Source organism: Copadichromis virginalis, linkage group LG9, assembly GCF_057382275.1.
Source record: "Copadichromis virginalis isolate Kocher_CV1m ecotype Utaka linkage group LG9, C_Virginalis_male_GT1.1, whole genome shotgun sequence".
NCBI lineage: Eukaryota > Metazoa > Chordata > Actinopteri > Cichliformes > Cichlidae > Copadichromis > Copadichromis virginalis.
In genome coordinates, this window is record NC_140626.1 from 30,354,762 (window position 1) to 30,374,142 (window position 19,381).

A 19,381-nucleotide genomic window follows, 5' to 3' on the forward strand; every position below is an offset into this window, starting at 1 on the left:
GAAAGCGGGGAGGATCATCAAGGACTCCAGTCACCCCAGCCATAAACTGTTCAGACTGCTTCCATCAGGAAGGAGGTTCTGCAGCATCCGGTCCCGAACCAGCAGACTGAGAGACAGCTTCTTCCATCAGGCCATCAGACTGCTGAACACGTCATAGACACCTCACCTCCACTACTGGAACTTCAACATTATGCACTCCACACTGTATATAAATGGCACTTGTTTTGCACATATTCAACTCTGTATATTTTATATATTTTATTATTATTATTATTATTATTTTATTTTATTTTTTTACTATTTAATTTGTAAAAATGTGTATACACACACACACACACACACACACACACACACACGTAGGAAAATATTTAGTATACACATCCAGAAATGCATACACTATTATATATTGTACATATATTTATTAGTTTCAGGTTGGCCATTCTTGTATTTTGCTCGTTTGTGTTGTTGTGTTTGCACATCTCTGTTGCTTGTGGGGCTCGCACACAAGAATTTCACTCGCATGTGCTGTGCCAGTGTGCCTGCACATGTGATGTGACAATAAAAAGTGATTTGATTTGATTTGATTTGATTTGACACTATCAACAACAGCATATTTTTACTCTTAATTTGCTGGTTTGTTTGTGTTTGTTCAAGTCAAGTCAGCCAAGAGGACCTCAGTCACATCCTGAATCAATAAGTCATACTAACTTCACCTTATTGCAAAGTCAGGGAAATAAAAACATTTCACTCTTGGCTATTATGTAATAAATAACTCCCATTCAGTGTGAAAAGCCTTGGAGTCTTATCTTTTGAAAAAATAAATAAATAAGATCTCTGGAAACAGAGCGGCAACTTTCAGTTTCCTTTATTGCTGCTGTTAGTCTACTTAGTTTGGTAGCCGTCCCTGTGAAAGCCCACAGCATGTTGGTGCTTTAAAGGCATCCCGGAATAAATCAAGACTACTCAAGATTAACGGTGGCAAATTATTCATGAAGCCAAGGTCTCCTGGCCGGGAATAGCACAGTGTCCTGGGTGACATGTCACAAAGCATAGGGCTTAGAGAGAACACGCACACACACACACTCTCAAAATCAAACCCGTCTCTCTGATAGCACTGCTGCCACACAACACAGCTCCTGCTTAAATTAAGTGTTTTGATTATTCAGTAAGTGTACATACATTTCATTCCTATAAGCCAGAGGGAAGGAAGGAAGGCGTGAGTGACACCAGAGGTCAGCAACACTCACTGCAGCTATACTTACATTTTACAAGGATTACATCTGCTCAGTGATAAGTCAGTCTTTGTTTATGTAATCAATAAAGCAGCACAGTTTGGAACAGTGTGGGACTTCAGCAACCTGATTACCAGCTGTCTAACTGGCTGACTCGAGCGGCTGTGGGGGAACAGCAGCCCCAATAATGCAGTCGAGGCAGAGAGAGCTCGGAGGGAGTATCCGTTTAGCGGTGACCAGCCTCGGCCTGCGCTGATTCTCCCGTAATAGGCTTTGGGCTCGGCTCCCACCGGAGAGTTTGGTTGACAATCTGACAAAGTTATCTCAAGATAAATGGGTTACGGGTCGGAGGCGGCAGGAGGGGAAAGAGAGAGAGTGTGAGAGAGCGAAACTTGACTTCTCTGTCAGTGATGTTTTGATGGAGGATGTGTATAGCCGCGAGGGCTGGCACTAGCAGGTCCCCCCAGGTAGATGGGAAGATTGTCTGTGGCTATATCGCCAAACAGAGAACTGCTGTGTCTGTGTGTGCCTCTGTCTTTCTCTCTATTGGTAAATCTGATAGCTTCATTAAGAGGGAGATTTGCAAAGACAGAACACAGCTCATGTAAAGTGCCACCAGCAAGCCAGGAGGAAACCTGAGGCAAAGGTCGCCAAGCTGAACACTGCAAATGGACAGCAATGACAGATCTAAATAAGTGGGCTCCCTCTATCAGCCTATATGATAAGCCATTTAACTAATAACTAGGCCTGTCTCTCACTTACGTGCAAACAAATGCAGTTCACGCACATGCAGTCATAAAAGTTGTCCCTTTTCTCTCTCACAAACACACACGTCAAACAAGAGAGCACCTATCATTAAGCCAGGCCTCTTTTTACCCTTTAATTCCTCAGATAAACAGACTTTTCTCTGATCCTGTCAGTCCGCGTTATCTGCAACGCCGGTCAGCCGGTCTGCTACTGTGGAGCAAATTAGGCCCTTAAATGTCAAAATTGCTACACTTTATTAAGTTAATTAGGGGCTGAGTGTACGTGGAGGCAGGGAGGGAAAACACAGACGGGCAGAATGACAAACACTGAGAAGCAGTGACAGCCACTGGCAAGAATACGACACAACGCACAGGAGGTAAGTTTAAACCAGTTCAGACATATGGTATGCACGCAGGTAGCGGCGTATACGGTGCGCATGAATTCAGTCATTATATGCCGTATTTGTGAAATAAAGCAGATTGTCAAAAACATCAGCAGAGACCAGTTAGGTTATTGCAGCAGAGCAGAATGAAGCATTATAAGTGTGTGAGCCTGTGCACTGTAAGTGAGATGTAATGTGCAACGTTTTGGCTTACATCTACAGACCAGTATAATCAATACATGTGCGGTATGTCAGCTGAGTTACAACTGAAGAATACATTTTACATGTAAGAACATTTAACCGTAATCTCCAGTGTTTAAACAGCTGGAGCACAGTTGTTTCAATTAGCAGATCAAATGATGCATTTAAAGGTTTAAAAAAAAATGGCACAGCACCTCCGAGAGACATTGTGAAGCCTGGTATTTTGTTAACACCGGCTTTACATTCCTTAATGTTTAGTGTCCAGCAGTTGCAAAAACAATCAATCCATTTTTTTTCTTTAGTCTTATTGACCTCATTCAGCTCCAGAAATGTGTGTTATGGTAACCCTTCAGTGGATTTTAATAGTTGATTAAAGTGACAGAATGGCTTCCATATTTTGCGATGTTACGCATGCATTCAATGGGCCTCATTCATTTTGTGCACACAGTATGATTTCTGAAACACGCACTGTTCCCACTATACATGCACAAGTAAATCAGAGTCAGTTATAAACTGATAATCATGTGCTTGCTATCTTCAGTCTTAAATGCTACCATGCTATCCCCTTGGACACAGATGTTACAACTTAGACTAAAATTCAATTCAGTTTTATTTACATAGCGCCAAGTCACAACAACAGTGACCTCACAGCATTTTATATTATAAAGTAAAGACCCTACAGTAATACAGAGAAAACCCTAACAATGAGACAAGCACTTGGCGAAAGTGGGAAGGAAAAACTCCCTTTTAACAGGAAGAAACCTTCAGCAGAACCAGGCTCAGGGAGGGGCATCCTACTGCTGATGAGGGCAAAAGACAACCAGATATTAATATTAACTAATGATTAAATGCATGTATAAACACATGGTGAGTGATAAAAGAAATGAAGGAAGTATCCTCACCATAGCGACTCCAAATGCATCTCCCCTTCTTTGCTGAATTCAAAGCCACAAATGAAGATTTTAGCTTTCTTCTCTCTAAACCTGTTCGGCGCCCTTAAAATCTGCATTTTCCAAACCTTTCCACCGTCTCGACACTTGAAAGCGAACTGCTGATCAATGTTTTGCGGACTGTACTAATCGATTAGGAGTGAACAGAGGGAGACGGGTCTAATGGCTGTTCCTGACTTGAACAGGCCTCCCCCATATGAGAGCAATTGTTCATTACAGGGCTATTTCATGGTGTTCGTCACTTTGCAAGCTTCTGTCTTTCATTCAGCAGTGCGTTGGATGGAGGAATGGCCTCGGGATATATTGTCTGCTCAGAGCTTGAATGTTGTCATGCTAGTTCCCAGTGATTCGCCTGGTGCGATTCAGGACTTTGAAAAATGGGAAAATGTGTTTCGCAGACTTGGGAGAAAAAAGGGGGCTGAATGTGATATCGGTGTTACTCGGTGCAGAATGTTAAGAAGAGTCTGCGGGAGAATGGAGTCGTGTTTCAGTTCAGTCAGAATCAGAAAGTAATGTTTTAGCACTTATGGTGGCTTTAATGTTTTATTGCAATCATCCCAACATGCAGGACACTTTTTAACATTCCTCTGCGCTCGCTTGGAACAATACGCAGCTCATATGGCTCAGACCGAGTTTTATATTGTGCACATGCGGCGCGGTATTCGCTTTGTTATGAAATACGCATGTTCACAGCAGTGTTACTCCACACAGGCCAAAAGCAATAAGTCACGGACAGGTTCCTGACTGTTGCTCTGAGTTGAATTATTTACCCTACATTTCAACAATATGTAAAGTATCCAAAGCATCTCAATCGAAATCTGCCTGCAACACAGCTCAGTGATTCCCTCCATACTAAACAGAGACCTCTGGGCATGACAGCAGCCATACATTATTTCTACCACACACATTCAGGGCTCATACATCTACAGAGCACACACACATTGCACATAGCTCCACATATAACCTCTGATGCATTATTTCTCTAGCCTTCAGTGCGAGAGTCACAGGTGAGTCCTGGTTGCTTTCATCATAGTCTGCCTGTCCAGCTGGCTGGCTGGAGTCTCATCTGTCCCTGGGTTGAAATTGCCAATAAAGAGGGCCTCATATAGATCACCCCCAACGGGTGCAGGCGACCTGTCATGCAGCCCATGATTCCTAGCTCTCAGAGAGGGGAAGAGGGACAAATAACCCTCTGAATCTCCCTATATCTATCTCCCCCACCCGACCCCCCTCTTCTACTCTTCTTTTTCAGCCACACACACACACATACATGTCCCTTCCACCCCTCTCCAGCAGGCCATAAAGTGCCACACGAAAGGGATATAGTGGACACAGTCATAGGAGAGACAAGTGCCGGCCTGAGCTTTCACTTTCCCGCTCCAGAGGCAGTGAATCAAACTAATGGGTTAAAGACATGAAGACGGATGAGCGGGGAGGATTAGGAGCCGGTTTCCCAAATGCGTTCTCGCACGCCTGCGATTCTTAAACATTTCAAACTTTCCAATGAAAAAGACGGAGTTTCCTTTTAACCTTTCTGAAAATGGCAAAGGGAAGAGTCATTAATGTGCCCGAGTCAAGCATTTTATTTTATTTTTTTTACAAAAACCACAGAGCTCGTTCCTCCTCTGGTACTCCGGAAGATCGTGACGAATTGTGGTTGAAAAGGCACGCTTTCTTTACATTTTAAAATGCAACAATAAAGTTGTTTTAAGCACAATTATAATAAGTACAATATGGCAGGCATGTGGTCCATTGTTTTTAGTGTGGTTTCAATAAACTTCCTTAAAGTTTCAGTGATTTCTTCAGTCTTATCAGTTACCTAGCATCATATCTCCCTTTTATAGTTACTTTTTCCATTCCTGATAAAAAATAAAGAAAAAAAAGTTCATGTTTACAGGCAGTTCAGATGAAACTGGACTGTGAGCAGACGTGGACTTTGGGATTTTTCAAAGACCCACAGTGCTCCCTGCTGGTGAAGGACAGAACAGCAGCCAAACTTCAGCATGTGTGCGCCTGCAGCTTTAACCTCACGTGAGCTGCATGACTTTAAAACCTCCAACAACATGGGAGTCTCCCTCATCAACCTCCTGGCCACGACAAGGGCACCAGTTTTTCCTCCAAGATTTGGTCTGAATCATGGATGAGAGACACTTAAAGTAATCATGAGACAGAGGAGACAGAGAAAGATAGAGAGAGAGATGGAGAGAAACCTGCATGGCCAGTGGGCAACTTCAATAAAAAGACTATCTGACTTTTCAGAAGCTATAATAATCAAGATCCTCCCACCGAGGTTGTTTGTCTGAGGGGGACACGGTCGGCTATGAAGGAGGAAATTCAGAGCGGTAATTAATACTCCTAAGTGACTGCTGCTGGATGGAAGGCAGGGACGGGGTTTGTTGTTACTGTGAGCTGGTACTGTGACTCCCAGCATGTCCCACAGCTTTGTGGGTTGGCATGTACACAGAGGAGGAGGAAATGGAGAAAGTGCCTTTATTACTCGTTTGTTTGTCTGCAGGGCCCTTTTCTGATCTGGTCTCAAACGCCCTCCATCCACACACACACACACACCCAGAGAGACACACCGCGCAGCCTTCCAATGCTAATCTCGTGTCACAAATGTTAAGAGAAAGACACGAAATGCCACAAAAATGTCATCACTCTACCCCTGTCACTGGTTCATCCAGCCCTTCCCCTCCACCCTTGTAAACATATTCGAACATGCACTCATTTGCATGTGCGCGTGTGTCTGTGTGTGATGGAGTGTGGGACCAGCTTGTTGTTTGTAGCCTTTGGGTGCCCGCTCTGCGTGGAGCAGCAGGGTGGTTCCTATAATCCCATCACCGTTGTCGTCATGAAGGACCAAAGGCCGCGCCTGGAGGTGCGACATTTCTGGCATCCTCTGACTCTCCTTCACTACCAGAGCCAGCAGCTCCTGAGCCAAGCGGCACACTGTGCAGAATACCGCAAGTCATACACCGACTGACAGCGACTTACTGTATAGTGGGTCTGGCTTGGAAGTGAATAAAAGAATGTATGTCTTTGAGACGATATTTAGATTTTAAAGCCGAATATTTTCAAACCCCTTTTAATCGGTTTATTCAGTTATTTTTATTACCCGCCTGATCTGAACACATATGTGGTATTAAAAACACACAGATTCTTTGAGGTTTCTTCTTCTAATTGGAGAAAACAAGAAATTTAAAGAACATTTACAAAAACTTTTTAGGTATTCAATTATATTAGCTTTACTATAAATAATAATAATGATGAAAAAATATATATACCATCATTTTCCTTTTTGGAAGAGAGGATCTTGATTTTAAAGAAAACAAAACAATTCTAACTATTTTTCACAAAATTCTGCCACTTTTATTTTTTCCCTTTGGACAAGAAAAAAAAAATCATAAATAAAACCTGACAGGAGCCGAGGATACAGGCAGCATGCTGACTCCCATGCATCTGTCTGTCTTCATCTCACAGCTCCTCAACCTTCTCCCAAACTGTCACCCAGCCGCCTGGCGCCTGTCCCCATGTTCACTCTACGGTGGGGATCCGACCTAGCACCAATATGCAATTTCACCAATCTGTGCTGACAGCATTCACGTCCACTATTCACAACCAATTCCCCGCCCCACACCCCCCACCTTCTTCTTCTTCTTCCGCAAGCATCTGTGTGGTTAAAATACAGTCAAAGAGCTTTCACAGGTCATGAAAGGTAACAGAGGAGACAGGCAGGGGCCTGTAGGCCCCGCATCCAGCTAGACAAATCAGCATAACAGCATATTGTAAACTAAAGACTACGCAGATGGGGGGCGGGATACATGTACTAGGACTGAGGCTGCGTTTATGGCTATGCCAGGCTCAAGAAGCCCCACAGCACTATCTCTGACACCCCCCCCCCCCCCCCCCCCTGGGTTTCCTTACTAATGTGACCCCAGATTGTGTATCACAATCGGCAGGAGGAAACTCCCACAGGCTACAGTTAGTCCTAAGCACTAGGGATCGCTGTCCTCAGCCCGCCTGAGTACAGACAGAATGTGGCAGCTTCGAGGCATTTAGTTAAAGGAGATGCACTTTAATGCTGCAGGCATGCATTTATGGAAGCCCTACTAGGGTGAAAGCGCATGATGTGCTGGAGCCTATAAACAAACAGGAAAAAAAAAAGCCCACAAAAAAACCCAAAACAAAACTGAAAGGTTAGAGAATTAGGCTTACCTCGTTTCACGGCATCTAATCATTTGTGATAGTCTGCGTACTCATTCTTATAATTAATTTGTTTTCTGGGACAGCTTTTTCTCAGCAAATTGGGTTTAAAAATATCATCTGTTCTTCTATATTAAGCGTACGCAGCGAAAAGGAACATTGTGGATGCGCTGGATGTGCGAGGCAATAAACATCAGTGAAAGTAGTTCACATGAAGCACGGCTGCTGCTGCATGAGAATCAAAAAGGCTGTTGATATTAAAATACTGAAATTGGTATGTTAGACTACAGTGTGAACTTCTCTCAATACGAGCTTGACATCCACTCCTGATCTCTCTATGAATTTGATTCCTTTATGTGCTTAAAAGAACGTTTAGCTCCATGAATTTGGGCGCTGCGTTCACTGTCTCCTTTGATTAAGAAGTTGATTCTTTCGCCCTGTCCTCCCTGTGGCTCTCTTTTATTATTGCACAGAAAACCACTGGTCGACTGTATCCCCACTTTGACGTGTCATTTATTGATGATTTTTATATTTTTTCTTGCCTGCGTATCTTTTAATTACTGCATTCAATGAATAGGAAGTAAAGCAAACGGATACTGAGTCACTGCCACTAAATGTAGTCCCAGACAAAAGCGGACAGCACTGGCTTCAGTTCAAAGTGGCAGCCTTTACTGCATTATCATTAAAGTGGATCAAATCCAGAGGAACAAAAAAAGATGATTTTGATTTGTATTGCTAGTCGCTGATGCAACCTTACGTCTTGTCATGGAGGTGAGTTGTTGCAGCGAGGATGTGCTCGAAAAGAAAAGTTTGCAGTGTGGCACCTCAGCACGGCTGTCACTCTCACTAAACACACGAGTATGTACTCAGACACACACACACACACACACATAAACCTGCACAGTACATAGTTAGTAAGCCTAGTTTTGACTGACATGTGACATTTCATTATGGGTAAATCATATGCGCGCAGTATATATCCAAAAAGACACGCCACACACGATGTCACATCCAGGACACACTGCAGAGGCAGACGGACAGGACAGGAAAACTTTGCTGCAGGACTTCAGACTGGAACTCCAGACCTTCCTCTGTCATTCTGATTCTATTTGACCACATAGCATCACAAGAAAAGCTTTAGTGATAAGATGCACGCAACTAAGAATGGACAGAAGGATCATTTTTGATTAGTCCAACCTACATTGATGGGAGCTGGGAGAGTACACCAGGGGAATGCTGGGATACACAAATACTGTGCTTTTATTGAACTCAAACTACACTGAACAGCCACGCACTCATCTCTTTACAAAGAAATGCGCTTATAAATATTCAAAATCTAATAGTAAGGCACCAGCTTTCTGGCTTCAGCATGTACTCTGTTTGTAGTCTGAGTGGTTATTGATCATCGGACTAATAGTTTGGATTAGCTGTTTTTAATCTGTATTATCAATAGACTGGCTCAGAAAGCAATAAGTCTTAGACTCAATATCAGTTATCCAAATATTCAGATACACCAAAACATTTTTCACCTAGCACAGACTTATGAGTCATTCAAACATAAAAAAACACACCTAACCCTAAAGATGAACCAGTGTTGTGTCTACACATAACAGACAGCCTATCAAAGAACCAATTTTACATTGTATCTTCATTGGCAGCAGCCTGTCACAAAAACACATTGTTTGTTTCAGTTTCTTTAGTTGAATCTATGAAAACTACCAAAGATAACACAGTTTGACAGACATAAAACTACTTTATCAGCAATAACCGAATTTCCCAGAGGAACCCACCCGAGGGATTAATAAAGTTTTATCTTATCTTATCTTATAAGATGATAAAAAAAAAAGGTGAAAGAGCTGTTAGCTGAAAACGTCTTTCTCAGCATGGTGTGCACTGTGTCCTTAAATAGTTTGGGGCAACTGGATAAAAGAAAAACGGTCAGGCCTTAAAACTCTCTACAGCAGATAAACAGTATCTGACAGTCATGTCCTTAAGAAACAGGGAAAAATCCAGACATAGGGTCTGAGCATCTGGACCATGAGCTGATACGTCTACTGTTCACTGAAACCTCATCAGCCTCCTGGAGGAGGCCAGGACAGAGGGACAGCAGTGAGTTTCTGCAGCCATCTGTAAAACATGGTGGAGGCCGTGTCATGTTGGGGTAAGTAATGTATTACACGTCACTCATTACTTTTCTTAAAAGTAATGCAGTATGCTACTTAAATAAAGGAAGAAAAATGTTTCTTTCTAACTGCACTGCACAGAGATAACTGAAGAACCCTTTGTAAGGAAAGTAACAGCATAACTGTAACTGTAATCAAATTACTAAATTTAGTACAGTAGCAAGTTACATTACTTTGTTATTGAACTATGTAATGTTATTACAGTAGTGCACTACTATGTTACACCCAATATTGGACATGCGCCCATCGATATATTAAAAAAAAATGAAGGATGATTCAAGAATTTTGCACAATACTGCGGGTTGCCTTGTGATGCCATAATAGCTCTGGTCTGCTGGGGCTAAGACACAAGACCTCTGGGTGTGTACTATTGTGCTTGGCAGTAAAACGCTGGCATTCCTTTAGATCCTGTGGGTTGCAGGGTGGGGTCTCTACAAATCAGGCTTGTTTCATCCCATCCCATGAACGCTTGATTGGTCTAGAATCTGGGGAGCTCAGAGGCCAGGCCAGGCCAGGCCAGTGCCAGGTTCACTGAGCTGATTTTTAGCAATTTTTGCAGTCTGGTAGATGCACTCTCCTCCACCCATGGCAGCAACATTTATTTGGGTGTAAACGTGTGAAAGTCATAAAAACAAAATACCTGAACCCAGTGAATTTCATGCGACACCTTGCATTGTAACCTGCATCCACAGGTTGATCTAAAAAACATCTGCAATAAATCTATGATCAAATTAATGTATATGTAGGAATGAGTTTCATTGTTTCCTGAAATAAAAAATTATGTAATCTATTTGGAGATTATTATTATTATTATTATTATTATTATTATTGTTGTTGTTGTTGTTGTTGTTGTTGTTGTTATCATCATAGTTCCTTACAAAGTAATTTTATAGCAATTTTATATAATAGCCCTTACTAAATAAAACATAAAGGTATCTGTATTTTAATTTATTTTATTTTTTCACTGACTGGTTTCATCGGTTAAGTTGGGCGAAGCTCTGATGCAATACAATGAAAGGATTCGTATGCCAAGTTTTCTTTGGTTAAATCTTCAGTCAGTCAAGCGTGAGTGGGCGGGAATTGCGACTTTAAGCCAATCACATCATTCGCACATTACCCTGCCCGTCCGACAGTCACAAACATGGCGTTGCGGGAGCTATCTTCGCTGGAGAAATACCTTGGACAAAAAAAGGCGAATAAGTACAGTACGCAGGGGGATAAAAAGGTGATATAACGGTTCATTATTGTGTCATTTACTGTAGGTGATACAATTGCCATTTTAATTGAAAGGCGCCCTCCGAGCTGTTGTAACCGGGACACCTAGCTATAGCAGGGGAGTGCTAACATGCCATGCATGTGTGTTGGAAATAAAGCTGTGCTTATAGTGTGTCTATATCGGGCTGTTCGTCTGTTGTCAGCTAAGTTTCTCCATTACCCCAGCATTTCCACGCAGAGAGATGTGTTTGCCAGCGGTCTTGTTGGGAAAAGTCAGGATAGTGGATAGCATAAAGCTATAATAGACGTAGCCCCATGCTTTGTCTATAGCCGTCCATTGAAACTAAGCGAGGGGAGGAGTTAGCTGTCAGTACCATGGGATGGACAGAGCAAGTGAACTCTAGTAGTGTATATAGAACTATGTTTAGAATAATATAAATTTAATTTGTAGTACTAATAATAGTAAATTCTTGTTATTTATTTTATGCAATTTATTTTCATTCAGGGGAAAATAAACATATTTGCGAAACGGAAAATTGCGAAAAATTATAGCTATTGATAATAATGTCTTATAAAGTATGAACAAATTAGAGTTTCAACATGAAGCCCTTATCATCGAATCATCATCACTCATTCATACACATTTTGCGTCCTCCTAAAAACCTTAAACCGTTTTTGTTGTATTTTTAAACAGTCTTTTTTTTTTTTTTAACATTAATTACTTTATCCTTTTATTCATATTTATGACCGGACGTATGTTTGTTTTTAAATGCAGCTACTGGATATTTGAATTTATCTATCTATATGTCAGTAAATAAAACAACAGTAAATAATGTTTTTGTAGAAGTGGGGGTAGCAATCTGCTCCAGATTTTTTTAACGGATGCTGTAGTGAAAGGTTAATAAGGAAAAGTTGTGAAAGTATTTTTTCCCACCCATATTAAATTCTTTCTTCTGGATATCAACCTAACCGTCCATCGTAATTTCACTAATCAGTATTTTCCAAATTACACATTGATAATCGGCGTGCATATGAGATCCAGACAGTCTAATAAAATAAATGCATTTATTAGGGACGTTTTGCAATCACTGGAAATGAAGCGTGTTATTTAGAAAGACAGTGCTGGCTTCTGATGCATTCAAATGATTGTTTGTAACTACCCCTCACTGTCACTCCTCGCCCTCCAGGTACCTGTGCTACAGAATAATAATGGTCCTCCGCTGGTGGGGTTGGTGACCATCGCCTGTCACCTGGCGAAAGAGGCCAAGCGCCCAGAGCTGCTGGGTGACACCGCAGAGAGCAGAGCGGTGGTGCAGCAGTGGCTCGAGTACAGAGTGACCAAACTCGACAGTTGCACAAAGGAAGACATCAAGACCGTCCTAAAGGTAAAAGAGCTGATTTTCAAGGAAATCCTTTCCTTTTCATTGAAACAGCATTTCTAGAGTTAAATGCATACGTACTTAAAATGATCCCAGATTTTAATCCTGATGTTTCCAAGCATGCTTAGAAGTCTTATTTTTTTCTTTGTGCTAAAATCAGTGTTAAAATTGTTCTCTTTCTTTGAGAGTTTCTTTGACAGTTTCTTCCACATTGACCTCCTGTGACCACCAGTTGGGTCAATGTGTGTGTCTCTTTGCCTTATTAAGGCGCGAGCGACAGGAATACGGGCTGATGTATGGCCCTTCAGTGACATGGCCCCACGCGACAGAGCAAAATACTCTAATGTGCCTGACGCCAGTCAGCGTGAAACGGATCGTCAGCCGCTGGTCGGCTGGATGCCGCACGCCTCTTGGCACCGTCCTGTCAGCGTGAAGTGTCTGTGCATTTGTGTGTGTGTGTGTGTGTGTATGTGCGCACTTCTCAGCGTGACACGCTGTTGTGGCATGGCTGAGAAGTCATGCTGTGCGGCAGCATGTTATCTGGACAGGCCTCTTAAATATTTTAATGGTGCCACTTACAGACGGAAGTCACCCTGAGCAGCTCAGCACTGGTGCCCGGTGGCCCCCTGTCCTGTCCTGCTGCTTGAGCCGCGTCCTTAACGCTCTCCTTTTAAGCACACCAGTCATCTCCCATTAAATTATGCTCAGATAAAAGTGTCATCTGGAGGAGTTTTTAAACTTTCTCACCCCAGGATGCAAATAAGACATTTTTGCTTCGCAAGCTGAGACTTGTTTCCGAAGTAAACATCTTGTCACTCATGTAATATGTTGATAAACAAGCCAGTTTGGGTTGGCCCTGAACCCAGAGACAAGCTGAGTGTTGGTGAAAGTCTGTCACTCCACTTTAAACAAATCAGGCCAGTATTGAAGACTTCCTGCTGCCACTCAATTTGACTATTATCTTTTGTTTCAGCATGCAAATGCTGTAGTATACAAATGATTGCATCTGCTAAGTACTTTGTCTTCAGTGAGTGGAGAGCACGATCATTCAGTTTTTGACAAAACTGTAAACTCTCAGTGTAAACAGAAATAATTTTCACTTATTCTGTTTTTTTGACTCCTGTTTAATGTTTTCAGGTGTTACAATTGAAAGTAAAAAGCCTCTCACACAGTGTCAGCCAGGACAGGCTTCAACCTCCCTCTATATCCAAGGCTGAATAGGCAGATAAGAAAATGGATGGATGGAGTACTGAGCAGAGTACTGACGGCTATGGTTGCCTGAAGGCCAAATGAAAGTGGTATAAACTCGAGAGATCACTGTGTCTGAGTCCAAGAATGGCAGCAACAATAAAAATAGCATCTGGAGCATCAAGTTTGTACAGAAATAATAAAGAAAAGGTGTGATTCATTAGTGCACCTGTATCTCCTTTTCTTAGTTATTCATCAGCTCGAGTTGACTGTTCTGTAGGATTTTTATCTGAATGCAACAACAGCACTGATGCACAGTTAGCAGGTAGCAAAGAACCCAGGTTTGAGCTCCATGTGCTGGGTGCAGGGCAGCAGGAGAGCTGCCTCTCCTCTGATGCTCGACTAGGCTTCAGCCTGATGGCTGTAGGCTACAGAAAAGCAAGGATCTGACTGTGGAAGGGGAGGAAGTCTGCAGTCTTCATGCCTTGTTTGGCATCACCCACACTTCCCGCACAATAACTCCATTTGCCCCCAAGATGCTCTGTGTGTGTTTGGAGTTTTCCCTCGCCTTCGCACAATGTACAAGTGCTAAAGATGGTCCCTTCCCCAGGGACCAGCACTTCCATGCACGACTTTGCTTGCACAGACACAGACTGAGGAGTGCACGACGTGCCGCCCAAGTTTAAGACGGCTTCATTAGATTTGCAAGCGAGAGTTGTAGTCATTTGGTTGAGAAGTAAACAAATAGCCCGTTTTGTACAGCATCTGTGCTAAGTCGCCAGTCATGGGGAGAGATGACATTCCCCCTCAGGTTACATATTATTCCTATCCACATAGCAGCACACAGACACGCACGCAAGCCATGAACCAGACTCGTGTACCTCACGCACCCACAGATATATAGGTTAATGAACCTGCTGATGTGCCCCCTTTAAGTCTATACCGTCCATCAAGACAGTAACATTTCGTAGTCCCAGCATCTCTTTTTTTAGGGATGCTTCTGATAGAGTTGTATTGTTGATTGTCATTTATGCTTAGAAACATTTACTCATTTATGCTTAGAAATATTTAACCATAGATGCTTAGAGGTGTATAATCAATTGTGTAGTGATAAGTTGTGTGATCTTTAACAGGCTACAGAGGCCTGGTGTGCATTCCACACTGGGAGCATGGGAAAGTTCGTACCTTGTTTAATTGTTATGGTAGGATTAACGTAGTTACATTTGTTTTAGTTTAAGTGCTTTTTTGTGTATAAATGAACTGCTAGACTTCCTTACTGTGTTATCTAGGATGAGGGGGGGTCTACCCTCTTCCTGACCAAGGATGTTTGCTTGTGTGCTTTTATGACCCTTTGATCAGCAGTAGCGCACACACACACACACACACACACACACACACACACACACAAGGTACTCTTTGTGTATGTAGACGTCATATGTTAATGAACCTATGCATATTCATGTAACCTCAATAAAAGGACAGTGATACGGGAGAACGGACGAGAGCAACTGGGGCCAAGCGAAGGAACGGCGTTTGTCCGGTTCTCTCCCGTGCACGAGTAACATGAAGCTTGCCTACTTCGTGTCTTGCTTTGTGGTGTAATTATATTGCCTTCAACGTTCCAGCGAATAGGTTTATGCTACAAACCCATCAGCTTCATTAGTGATTCATATAATGTGTCCATCTGTCACATTAAGACATTTGTGTTTGCATTGAAATACTTACCATAATGCATAAATTATCATAAGAAATGACCTGATTTGCATAGCGTGTCTTATGCTCTTGAAATTTCCTCTTTCAGGACCTCAATCTCTACCTGCAAGACAAGGTCTATCTGGCCGGAAACCAGTTCACCTTAGCTGATGTTTTTATGTACTATGGAATCCATCCAGTCATAGTAAGTTACCTGTTTGAAGCTCCCTTATGTGCCGACTTCACTCGTAAGCCTCAATGTTTCTACACATTTATCAACTTAATGTATTCTGGGGACATTAACTTTGAATCTTTATAATGTGCTTCTAGGAAACACTTTGTAACAACCAAACATTTTAGAAACTTGTCTTTAGGTTTTTCAAAGTTATTTGTCTAATTACATTCTTACAGTCATTTACCAAGGATTCATCTATCCACCCCATCTTTCACGCTTTTCTCTCCTTATCAACAATCACTTCGGTCAAACCTCAACTTTAATAAGGAATTTGTCATCTTGCATAACGTACAATTAGACCAGTCACATGGCCACAGGGCACCGAGGTCAAGCTGGCAATAAACAAGCGATGTGGCATAAAGTGATGTCTTTACCCTCAGACCAGGGACAAGTAAGTTTGCTACGCCTTACAGGATAAAAAAACAAGCGAGTTCAGAAATGGGAAAGGCAGAATGAGACGGAGGCGGGGGGAGATCACATGTTCAGAGATGTCAGTTTTTGTGGCAAAGATGGAAGGCCCCCACCTCCTCCCACTCCACGCCACCAGGCAGAGGGGCGTCACTTTGGTTTGCAGTCAGTGTGGTTTTTAACCTCGGGGACAGAAGGTCAGCTAGTGCGACCCTTAACCACAGCCTGCGCTGATGTTCAATTCATGGGAAACTACTTTACACAAACATTAAACCTGACTGATGCTGGAATGGTTGTAGGCCGGATCGTTGTCCGTTTTGAGGAATTTCCATATTCCGCTTAATTATGTGATTTAAAAAAAACCACGCTTAATAATGTTTTCCAAGGCCATTTTAGTGCTTCAAATATTCCCAGTTGTCCACCTGCATTATGCTGCAACTAAAAGAAAACCAGTGTAAAATTGGTTACCATGTGATTATCATCATGTGAAATCTGCTGAACTTTGTAACTGGTTTGTTTCAGGCTTTGATATCTGCTCAGTTGTGACAGCAGAGACAAATACATGTTTTATATCACATATGAGTGCCATATTAATCAGAGCACATCATCAAAAGTGCATAAAAAAGGCAGCCGTCATGAAGCTGTTCTTCAAGTGTAATTATTTTTAGATAAGAACATTCAAACCAACCTAAACCAGTGCATCAACACTTCTCGCATGTGATCTCATGAATGTAAGCATTGCTTACGTGTAGCCTCTCTTTAGCGTTTTGTTTTCCTCATAAGAGTTTCACTAAAACTGGATTCCTTTTTTCCTTCTTCATTTAATGGGATTTCTAAATAGTGTAGAAGAAAGTATCCAGGTTTTCACCAAAATGAGAGTAAATTCTACTGATTGTATTCATCCTTATTTAACCAGGAAGTCAAACTCGTGTTTAAGAATCTATTTTGCGAGTGTATTTGAGACCCAGATAGGCAGCATTAACATGTTTTTGATAACAGGATAAAACTGAGGGAAGAGGGAAACGCACTGCTTTATACTTGTAATGGTTCATATTTGATTGTTTTTGGAGGAAACTCATGAATGTTAAACCATCTTTGACTGTGTTAAATAGATTTTCTGTCAGTTTAACTCGCCTTCACGATGCGGTTAAACGCGTCACCTCCAATGATCTTCTCTTTCCCAGGTTGACTTGGCCATCCAGGACAGGGAGCAGTATGTGAATGTTACCCGCTGGTTCGACCACATCCAGCGCTACCCTGGTGTCCGGCACCACCTCCCTCCAGTAGCTGTGCTCAGGAACAGAATTTACACCAGCAGACACCACTGAGACCTGACCACCACCCTCCGCCTATCCAGTCTCACTCATCACTATCCTGCCGCAGATCTGGACAACTCGTGTGCTTACCAAGACTGCGTCACATCACGATCATAACTTCCATACTGTAACACTGATATTCTGCGTTTCAGATTCTTATTCTCGCCTAGATGTTTTTGTTTTAGTCGCAAACCTGTACTCTTATCTTTGGTTATGTAGGATAGGCGAAGAACACAAAGTTTTTCTATGTTAGGTACTATAAAGGGAATAACTGCTACTACAAATGTAATTCAGTTCAATCATTCTTTCACACAAGGTCACTGTTTTTAATAAATATATTGCCTGATAGAGTAGGCTTTTTGTTTTAATGAAGCGTTAGGAAGGAAGGAAGTGAAGGAAAGAAGGGTGTCTGTCACTGTAACCCTTTGGTGACTCAGTAATGCTAACACTATGAGAAGTCTGGCACCTCAATGCTTACTCAGTGATGATGGGAGCGACGATTTGAGGCCGTTTGTTTTGTTTTTGACTTTGGAAAGTCTTGTGTGGCTTTGTGGGTTGCAGTAAAATGCTGCTAGCTTGGCTGAAAGGTGTTTCTATTTATGAATGATTATTTGTTTAATCTGAGCCTTGAACTCAAACATGTATTACAGTTTCAAAGAAGGTTTAAGATGTTACTTAACTGGAAGCACGTTATGTCCTTGGGGAAACGCTGCTTCCTCCGTGCAGCCTCACAGTCGGTCCCATTTCTAGGATGTTCCAGGTTCCATATCGTGACCCCACAGACTTGTGGGTATTGCCATCGTCTCCTTGTATCTGATGCTATTATGTTAGGATTTCGTTTTTCCGTGTGCATTTAGTGGACGGTTTAGTTTCTGTGTGTGTGCTTGTGTGCGTGTTTTTGTTCTTTTCCTGATTACATCCCCGCTCCGTGTTCCACTTCCTCACCACCAGCTGTGTGGGCAGCAGTGAGCAGTTGAGCGTCAGCCCCAGAGTCAGAGATCAGAGTGAGGCTCCAATCAGTCCCACTACCACCACTGTTGATGCTGCAGGCCAGAGAGAGGGCAGCGGGCTCACCAGCTGCCACACAGATCCAGCCAGCCAAGGCCAGAACCCAGGCCCCTGGGCGACAGTCAGCCACTGTGTGTCATTTCAACCCTCACGCTCCCATGGGGCTACTGAAGAGAGAAGGACGAAGGGAGGCAGAGAGTGAGCGAGGGAGGAAAGGAGAGAGGGCCACGCAGAGAAGAAGAGCACCCAGAGGCAGAGGGATCTTTTTGTGACATGTGAACAATAATCAGTGCCTCCGAAAGCCTCACTGCTGCTGACTGGCTGTTTGCTATTAGCACCATTTACAGGCCAAATCATGGCAGTGTTGGTCTAACCTGTGTTTTAGCATCATGAAGCTACGATAAAAGCAGAATGAGGTAGGGTTAGAGGAGTAACGCCATAAAATCATCCTTTACTTAAACCTTACAGCTCTTACATGGTGGGACTGACAACTTTATGTAATACTCTTCATAGCTTTATCGTTCTGTTTTTAGATGTTGACATTTCAGCCATGTTTTTTTGTTGTTTTAAATCCCCTTCCCGCCAGCATGTCTTGCATATTGTTCATTGCTTAAACCTCAGCGGTTTGTTATCCGGTGTAATCATGATGCTCATCCTGTGCCAATAAATCAAAGGGATCCGCAGCTCATGACCCCTGATTTCTTACAGAGTGTGCATATTCTTCATGAATTTGTTTTGCACAGCCAGAATACAGAGCTATTGTTCAGCAGGGTTCTGTAAGACTGCACGCTGTGTGTTTGTGGCAAGTGTTATAAAAGTAGATGTGAAGGATATAAACCGCTTGCAGTCATCTGAGTGAGCCTTGTGACTAGCTGGAGCATTTTTATGGTGTTCTCTACCATTAAAGAAGCCCTTGTCCTCCCGGTTATGTTAACATTAGATCGGAATGCAGTTTTGAACGCGTAGCATCTGACAGGCCTGCTAACTTCTGAGGTGTTAAAAAAAAAGTTATGCCCTCTTAACTTGCAGCTGGGCAAATCTA

The 19,381-nt window shown here is 42.5% G+C and overlaps 1 protein-coding gene across 1 annotated transcript; it reads left to right on the forward strand.

Moving 5' to 3' along the window:
- The first annotated feature begins 10,997 nt into the window (after positions 1-10,997).
- On the forward strand, positions 10,998-19,022 carry eef1e1 (eukaryotic translation elongation factor 1 epsilon 1). The gene is made up of 4 exons (XM_085468699.1): positions 10,998-11,123; positions 12,301-12,498; positions 15,482-15,577; positions 17,200-19,022. Exons 1-4 carry the CDS (start codon positions 11,040-11,042, stop codon positions 17,341-17,343), a joined length of 522 nt encoding a protein of 173 aa, XP_085324825.1. The 5' UTR covers positions 10,998-11,039; the 3' UTR covers positions 17,344-19,022.
- The last annotated feature ends 359 nt before the right edge of the window (positions 19,023-19,381 follow it).

Bases quoted from the DNA above. Each gene is read 5' to 3' on its own strand.
- eef1e1 (XM_085468699.1), top strand. From the start codon at position 11,040: ATGGCGTTGCGGGAGCTATCTTCGCTGGAGAAATACCTTGGACAAAAA. The intron at 12,499-15,481 runs GTAAAAGAGCTG...TTCCTCTTTCAG, and splicing joins ACATCAAGACCGTCCTAAAG to GACCTCAATCTCTACCTGCA. The intron at 15,578-17,199 runs GTAAGTTACCTG...TCTCTTTCCCAG, and splicing joins ATGGAATCCATCCAGTCATA to GTTGACTTGGCCATCCAGGA.